General features: G+C 39.8%; 1 protein-coding gene across 1 annotated transcript in view; it reads right to left on the bottom strand.

The window, feature by feature from the left end:
- Positions 1-1,873: 1,873 nt before the first annotated feature.
- Positions 1,874-9,082, bottom strand: part of LOC102204573 (GTPase IMAP family member 8-like) — a 23,056-nt gene continuing 15,847 nt past the window's right edge. The window contains exons 3-6 of the mRNA XM_013916003.1: positions 7,076-7,123; positions 6,104-6,730; positions 3,798-4,961; positions 1,874-3,709 (exon numbers count right to left, since the gene is read on the bottom strand). Of these exons, the coding sequence (XP_013771457.1) occupies positions 2,148-3,709; positions 3,798-4,961; positions 6,104-6,730; positions 7,076-7,123 (3,401 nt within the window). The 3' untranslated portion in view covers positions 1,874-2,147. The remainder of the gene's footprint in view (positions 3,710-3,797; positions 4,962-6,103; positions 6,731-7,075; positions 7,124-9,082) is intronic.

Here is a 9,082-nt window from a genome sequence, read left to right on the forward strand (position 1 = left end):
ATCCAGTAATTTAGGTCAGTATCGGACCGATACCGATATGTAATATCGGATCGGTCCATCTCTAGTACAAAGCTTTTCCTCTCACACTGCTGATATATCTGCTGGAGCTGTGTTACTTTCATTCTTCATGTATGTGTGTAATCTCCTTATATTTTTCAGGAAAGATGTTGCTTCGTAGTACAAGGTGTCACGGGCTGTGGAGGCAGACTGTGTGTGGTTCAATGAGGACCCAGGTGCAGAAACAGGCGAGTAGACCAAAACTAACTTGAACAAAAAATGAGCCTTTATTAGGTGGCAAAAACAAAGCAGTAAGGACAGAGGCAAAGTTAAACTGGAACCTAAACTGAGAAAACGGAGTCTTAACGATGACAACTAGGAAGACAATGACAAGGAGACTGTGACAACTATGAACAGGACTTTGTGCAAGAACTATGAACCATATACATGATCAAGCAACACGAACTTGACCTGCACAGAGTCCTGAAGTACATAACCTGACGTGACATAAGGGAAGGTACACAGATGATGTGACACTGAACAAAAGAAGACGGAGGTCTTAAATACACATGAGGTGATCAGGGGAAGGGGACACACATGAGGAAACAGCTGACTAGAATGAACCTAATGACGCCACAGAGGAAGTGTAAACTAATCGCATAGATCATGGAAACAAGACTTTGAAAATAAACAGGGAACCTGATGGGGAACAAAAATGACCCGAACTTGACAACATGAACCATACAGAGAAAAAATAGGTAAGAGACACTAAGCAACAAGGAAGACTTAACACAGAGGAAAATCGCACAATCAATCTAAATGAACAAAGAACTATAACTAGGAAACCTAGGAGCTAAAGAAGACTAAATGAACCAAAACATAAACAATGAATATCAAAATGCAATGAAACACTAAAACACTGTGTCACACAACAATAATCCTGACACAAGGCCCAGTTCGGTGTATTTATAGTCCCATTTTCTCCTTGTTGAAGCTCCTCTGTATGTTTTCTGGTTTGTTCCCTGGAATTGGTTTGTTGGTTACTTATTTATTGTGAATCACTTGTACTTTTGACCTTTTGCATTCTCTTAAATACATTAAATAAATATGTTTTCAGTCACGTCTGCGTGACTCCTGCATTTGTGTCCTGCAAAGTATATCAGGTGTTCTCTCTAAAGACTTGTCATATGTGAGTGCACTAACTCGGGTGAAGGTTTGGCTAAAAGAAAATTAGAGCTGTTAGTAATTCATTTTAAATTATGTATGTAATTATTGTGTTTTTGTTTAAGTTTTAAATCTTTAGTGTTGCGGTTTAGGGATAAACACTTTTCCAACTTGTCACTGAGCCACTAAGCACCGCTGTGTTAGAATGAAAATTGAACTGAACTAAATAAAAAGATATAGAACTGAGCATCCTTGATCAGGTCCTCAGAATATTCCTGCTGAGAGGCAACCACATTCCTGATCATCGACACCAGAATTCATTATACAAATATATATATGCAGAGCGAGGCTGCTGGTCAGTACATGAAAGATTGGATGTGTAATTTAAAAGGTTTAATTTGATGGTGTGTTCAGTAATGTCAAGAAGCACATAAACACAGAGGTGAATGAAGATGTTTGACTACATCATAGTAACAGTAGAGAAAACTTTATTCATCATTTACAAAGATAATGCAAAAAATTATATCTGAAAAAATGAGGACTCTGAGTTATGTAATTAATAAAAAGAATCATGAGACATTTCATGAAATAAAGAAAAATTTGGACATTACAGAAAAAAATGAATTTCTATTGCAACTAATTTTTTACTGATAATTAAACATTTTAAAAATGGCACTTGTTCATTTATACATTTACAGTATAGGTTCAAAATATGCACAAAAATTAGGCTTATAAGAAGAGACAACTGAAAGGAAAATTATGTTAGAACTCAGGAACACAGAAGTGCATGTAACATGTAACAACAGCTAATTACTATACATGAGATGAATTAGTTTTACCAGTCAGAAGCATATTTAATGTTGGTGTAATGACCTGTAGTTTAATGATGACACTGCTGAGACTGATGATCACTAATCAGTTTCTGTGCTACTTTAAAGATTCTCTTATCTAAATGACAGGAAGAGAAGAACATCTGACGTTTCATTTCATAAAATGCTGCAGGCTGATGAGCTGCTGATCTCTTCTCCCAAAATATTTTTCATCAACTCATTTAGTTGATCTTTTTGTTTTTCCTGGAGGTCTTCTATGTCCTCCTCATTAGTTTGATTCTTCATTTGTTTTTCATGTGTTAGCATCAATTTCTTGATCTTGTTCAAGTTTTCAGTCTTTTTGGTCACACGTCTCACTAAGTCATACATTTCCTTCTTATGTTCTTCCCTTTGTTTTGCTAAATCATCCACGTGTTTCTTCTGGGCTTGGTTGAACTCTTCAGCTTTCTTTCTGGCTTCCTCTTCATGTTTCTTCTTTAGATCATCCAGAGTTTTCTTATGAATTTCCTCCAATCCTTTTATTTCCTCTTCTCTTCTTCTTTGATCGTCTTCTTTATTGATTTTTTCACATTCCAGCTTTTCGTTATAATCTTCCTGTAGTTTTTCCATTTTTTCTTTCTCTTCCTCTCGTCTTTTGTCTTCGTCTTGTTGTTGTTTGTCCCACCATTCCTTCTGTTCTTTCTCCCACTCCTCTTGTTTTCTTCTCATCTCTTCTCTGGCTTCTTCCAGTTTTCTGTCCACATTTTCTTTTGCCTCTTTTTCTGACTGAATTTGTTTGTCCACCTTTTCAAGTTCTGCTTCAAACTCTTGTCGACGTCTTTCTTCTTCAGCTTCCTTTTCCCTTTTCTCCTTTTCCCTGACTTCCTGTTCCTGCTTTCTCTTCTCTTCTTCTTCTCTAATTTTATTTCTCATTTTTTCGAGTTCTTTTTCTCTCTGTATTCTCTCCTTTTCTCTCTCTTCATCAATTCTTTTCTTCATAGCCTCCATATCTTCTTTATATTTTATTTCCATCTCTTCCTTTTCTTTCTGCATCTTTTCTTCCTTCTCCTTTAAAATCTTCTGCATCTCCTTCCTTATCGCAGTTTCAGACTCTTGCAGCATCTTGTTGGTAAAGCAGCGCCTTCCATTGACCTTCATCATGCTTTCAATCTTTGCTATCAGCTCAATGACTTGTGTGCGGTTTTGTTTGTCACGGTTATTGAACACATGGTATGTATCTCCACAGTCAGAGATCAGCTTCTTAAAGGAATCATCACAATTGTTCTTGATGTAGTCCTCTATGGACTCTTTGTCATGCTCCAGTGTATCTCCTCCTGTTAAAAGAACGATGGTGAACTTTTGAGAATTTCTCCCAAAGAATTGCTTGATGAGTTTCAGTGTCTCCTTCTCCTCTGCTGTGAATCTGCCGATATGAATCACCAACAGGAAGACATGTGGTCCTGGAGCCAAAAGACTGACACATTTCACCAGCTCCTCTTGAACCCCTTCTGGTGACAAACTTGTGTCAAACAGACCAGGAGTGTCGACCACAACAACAGGACGACCGTTCACCTCACCCTCTACTTTCTTACAACATTTGGTGACCGACATTTGACTTGATTTAGCTGTAAACTCGTCTCTTCCTAAAATGGTGTTTCCTGTAGAGCTCTTTCCACAGCCGGTCTTCCCAATCAGCACAATCCTGAGACAGTCTGAGTCCTGTTCTCCAACTTCACCACCTAAAACATGAAAACAATCAGAGTTAACACTTGTATACTGGATTAAAACTCTGGGTCATTGGAAAATATCACAATCTAAATTACTTACCAGTGACAAGTTTTAAGACTTTCTCCATTTGTGCGTGTAAAAATGTTGCAGTTGTATAACAGCACAGTTGTCCTGTAGGCTGACTAATTTTGTTCACAATCTCAAACATCTCTGGGATCTGCTGTTTGTTCTTGGTGTTGAGAACAACTGATCTTCCTCCAGCGCTCTCACAGAGCTCCTGGATGTCTTCATTGTCCTTTAGAAAGTTACCAACAGCTGGATCTGTAGGATCTGAGTCCACAGTGAACAGAATCATGGTGAAGTCATTGACTCGAGAGCTGAATGCATCCTGGATGGTCTCTAACTCTCCCTTGTCTTCATCAGTGAGGGGAGCCACAGGTAGGACCAGGATGAAGGCATGGACACCCTCAGGATCACAGAGGGAGATACACCTGAATGATTCCTCCATCACTGCCTCCTGAGGTTTTCCATACAAGGCAGGCAGCTCCACCAGGGAAACCCAACGACCACACACCTCTCCCTGATGTTTAACACACTCTGATGAGTTGGAGGCTGAATGAAGCTCAGTCTGACCTAAAATGGCCTTGGCTGCTGACGTCTTCCCTGCTCCTCTCCTCCCACACAGAACCAGGTTCAGACTGGACTTCAGATTGGGTTTAGCCTCTTCTTTTAACATGAGATATTTTCCCCAGTTTTTACTCACTATCTCATTCATTTCTTCCATCAACTCTGAGGAATCTGAGAAGGAGTCTTTCCTGTCAAAATTAACGAAGTGCTGCCTTTGTTTGGATTCTTCAATGAGTTTATCCACTGAGTTATTCCCTTCCTCATTATGTGTTCGGATCACTATGGAGTGATTGAAAGCATCTTGACCAAACAAGCTCAGGACCAAATTCAGAGTTTTTCTGTTCTTCTCAGTGAAATCAGAAGGTTTCACTAACAGCAGCAGAACGTTTGGTCCAGGAGGACATAGACTCACACAGCTCTTCATCACTTCAAACAAGGTTTCAACAGGCAGACTGAAGATGTTGGGAGTCTTTACTACTGTCAACGGTTTCCCGTTCCACTCTCCAGAGGCAGCGCGACATTGCTTTCCTCCAAGAACTTTAGACACAATGGATCTTTTCTTCCCAACGATGATTTTTTCCAGGGCTGATTTCTTGTCATCACTTTTTCCAAACAGCATTATCCTGAGTTTATGTGCTGCAATACAAAAGATTTTACAGTATTAACTTTTAAAAATTTTAAAAGCAGATTTTTTCACTTCTCTCCGGGTACTCCGGCTTCCTCCCAGAGTCCAAAGAAACATGCAGTTAGTGGGGAAAGGTTATTGGAAACTCTAAAATTGCCAATAGGTGTGAATGAGCGAGTGCAACTGGTTGTCTGTGTATATGTTTTAGCCCTGCGACACACTGGCGACCTATCCAAGGTGTACCCTGCCTCTCGCCCTAAGACAGCTGGGATAGGCTCCAGCTCCCCCTGCAACCCTGAAAAAGGATAAGCGGAAGCGAATGGATGATTCCTAAGAAGAAGAACTCCAAACACAACTATGTCAGATATATGTATAGGGCTACCCACGGCCTTTCCCTGAGCCAGCCCCTGTGAAGCAGCTCATCAATCAGCACCTGGTGGATGGACCTTTACTCATGGGCCCTTGCTGTGCTCAGCCAGAATGCACCATATGTGACTGAACCTCTGTGGGCCCACCCCCTGCAGTTTTATTTGCACTATTTTTTTTTTTTTTTTTGAACATCAGTTGGAAGCATAAGGATGACTATGAGTCATTAGGTTAGGGTTGCAAGTCTGGGATCAGTTTTTGGAATCATAGGGGTTTCGAGTTTTCAGCTGCAAATAACTGCACTTAAAATAAAAACATGGAAGATGACATCTTCACTGATCTCACATTTTATTTTATTCTTAATGATTATAGTTTTTTGTAATAAATTGGATTTTTCACTGATACGTCCTTTTGTTTGTTTGTCCTTGTTTTTTGGCTGTTCGTATTAGGGGTCACCACAACAACATCTATTACTCTATCACTCCTCTTCTGTTACACAAATCCTCTGAATCCAATAATCTTTTCCGTGCTCTTCCTTTTTCACCTCTGCTGCCAGCTCCATCTTCATCATCTTTTGTCCAGCATATCCACTACCCCCTTCTTTACATGTCTAAACCATCTTACTTTGTATCCTAACTTCTCAATCTGAGCTAAGGGATATTTAAGTGCTACATCTTTTTTTATTGAAGGATTGTAGGTTTTGTAATTCTCTGATGAAAACGCTGAACATAAAACTGATCATCACATTATTTCATTGCAAAAAAAAAAATGTTGTTCCTGCACTTACCGCCCCTAACAGGATCCAAGCTGGGAGAGACTTTTTCTTTTGGGTAATTACTGGACAAAACAGATTTTTTGTTATTGAAAACATTACAGCTCACATGTTCTCCCATGCTCTTCCTCACCACTGTATCTATGGCTGCTAACAGCTGCTCTTGTTCCAGGTTCTTCTGCCACAACAATTTTTCTCTACATTTCTTGATAATCTCTCCTAACTGTGGATGCTGCTGATACTTTTCAATGGAACTTGAACTCTTGTCTTTGGGCATTATCAGAGCCAGTGAACGATCAAATGATGGATCACCGAAGAGTTCAAGGACCATTTGTAGCCTCTGTTTGTGATCCTCAGTGAAGTCTGCAGGCTGGAGGACCAGCAGGAACACATGAGGTCCAGGAGCAGAGAGTCTCACACAGTTCTCAACTTGTTTCCTCAGATCTTCTGGGGAGATTTTAGGAGACAGCAGATCTGGAGTGTTGATGAGATCTATTTCTTTCCCCTTCAGCTCTCTTTTGACTCTCAGACAGAGGTCTGCTTTATCCTCAGAGCTGAACACAGTTGCTCCCAGTATGCAGTTCCCCACTGAGCTCCTCTTAGACCAGCTGTTCCCCAGCAGAACGACCCTCAGCTCAGACACTGAAAAAAGTATAATTAGTTCAATTATTGAAAAACTAAGTTCATTTTCAATAGAAAATTATCAGTTATTAATCGTTTTTTGTAGTAGCTTTAGTCAAAAAAAAAAGTAAACAAAAAAAATAAAATGTACACTTTCGTTTAATCCCTTATTTCCATTTCATCTAATAAAGATTGTGACTTGTTACTAACAGGCTGATGAATGAGCAGGAAATCCAGGATTAGTAGAAGCTTCATCCATTTTTTTAAATCCTAAACCTCTTGACACAACATTTGATGCATTAAATTATTATTATTACTATTTTTAATTTTATTCATCATATATGAAATGCTGTTAGTTTAACTTACACTCCTCAAAGTCAGAGCTGCTGTGTTCTGGTTGATTGAAATCCTCATCTGCAAAAATATAGAAACAAATTCAGCATTCCAAATTTATTGAGAACTCTCAACCAATTAGAAAGAGAAGGGGGAAAAAAAGCATCCTCTTTATTTAGTCCACAATAACGTTTCAGCTTCCAACATTTAATTCTGAAGTTTTGCATTGAAAATTCAGTTTCAGGAATACCTGTAATTAAAATCAGTTATTCAAACTTAAAAGAACTGCCATTAGATTTGACCATTTAGCTTAAGTATAGGTTATGTTGAAACATGCAGGTCAACAGAAAACTATTCAGTCAGTTAAAAAAAAAAACACTGAAATTTTTAAAATGCTTTTACACTACAAAATTATTCATAAATCCCACCACTGGAAAAACTACCTAATACTGGATTTAGAGAATCTGATATATAAACACAAATCATCTGTGACACTTACTTTCATGCATGTGTACTGACGTGTGCACCTTTTTGTGTTTTTGATGCCCTTTCATTGTGTCTTACTGCAAAGCACTGATCACTTTCAGTCGTCACGAACTAATAGACATTGGCCTCAGCCCGAATTTTACTTCTGATTGAACCGACATTATCCCACCTGAGATTTAAGACTACTGGTCTGTCCGGGGGTTATTGTTGTGAACAGCAAGCGATGCAGACAGTGCAAGGAGAGGAAACAAAAGCGGGAATACAGAGTTTCAAAAACAACAACATAAACCCCTGCCGCCATCAATCTTCCTTACCAACATAAGATCCCTTGAAACAAAATGAAGGATCTACAATCAGAGATTTACTACAACTCCTTTGTCTGGGAGTGTTGTCTACTGACTGTAACTGAATCTTGGCTCCATGCAAACATCCCTGATATTCTACTCAGGCAAGTCTCTGAGGGTCATGTTTTTTTACTTTTCCAGTACTTTCAACACCATCAGGCCGACCCTCCTGGGTGATAAACTGACAGTGATGCAGGTGGATGCTTCTCTGGTGTTCTGAGTTGTTGATTACCTGACAGGAAGACCACAATATGTGCATCTTCCACATTGTGTGTCTGACAAGGTAATCAGCAACACAGGGACACCACAAGGAACTGTCCTCTCCCCCTTCCTCTTCAACCTTTACTCCACATGGCCATGTTTTAATAATCATCTGGGTCATTAAAAAATGGCCAGATGATGCCTTCCTTCAGATACAGGTTTCAATCTGACAGACTGGTCCATTTTTGAACAGCAGGACCTGGAGACATTCACTCAGTCTGTCCTTTTCTATATTAAGTGCTGTGTAGACAACATGACAGTGGCATAAACCATCTGGGTTTTTCCCAACTGATGATGTGTGAAGTCCAGGCTCTGATCAGAACTCGTAACTCAGCCTTCAGGCTGAGGGATAGTTCTCTGTACAGCACTGCCAGAGCCAACGTGGGGAGGGGCATCAAACAGGCCAAGGAGGCCTACAGGAGGAGGATAGAGGGCCTCCTCACTGACAAAAACCTCCAACAGCAGCTTCAAACTGGCAGAGGAGCTAATAATAAATAAATAAAGAATTGAATTGAATTGAGGCCACTCCTCCCCCACACCCCCGTACCCCACCTGCCTTCCAGCAATATGAGGCCAGGAGGAGACTGAGTGCGTTTAACCCCCAGGAGAGCTGCCGGTCCTGACGGCATCCCAAGGGCTGTGGTTAAAGCCTGCCTGGACTAACTGGAAGGGATCCAGGCTCCTTGACTCATGCCATGGTTCAGAATCAGAATCAGAATCAGAATCGTGTTTATTGGCCAAGTATATGTGCAGACACATACAGGGAATTTGGTTCCGGGAGATGGAGGCTCTCAAGCACAGCAATGTAAATCTCTCACACACACACACACACAAGTGTCTATATATACACATTACACATACATACACAAAGCTGTGTAAACCAACTATAAATAACGAATCTAAACTTATATACATAAAATACAGAAATGAATGAGGTGGAATGAATACT

This window comes from Pundamilia nyererei, unplaced genomic scaffold (assembly GCF_000239375.1).
Source record: "Pundamilia nyererei isolate P.nyererei 1_Seehausen unplaced genomic scaffold, PunNye1.0 scaffold00422, whole genome shotgun sequence".
Classification (NCBI taxonomy): domain Eukaryota; kingdom Metazoa; phylum Chordata; class Actinopteri; order Cichliformes; family Cichlidae; genus Pundamilia; species Pundamilia nyererei.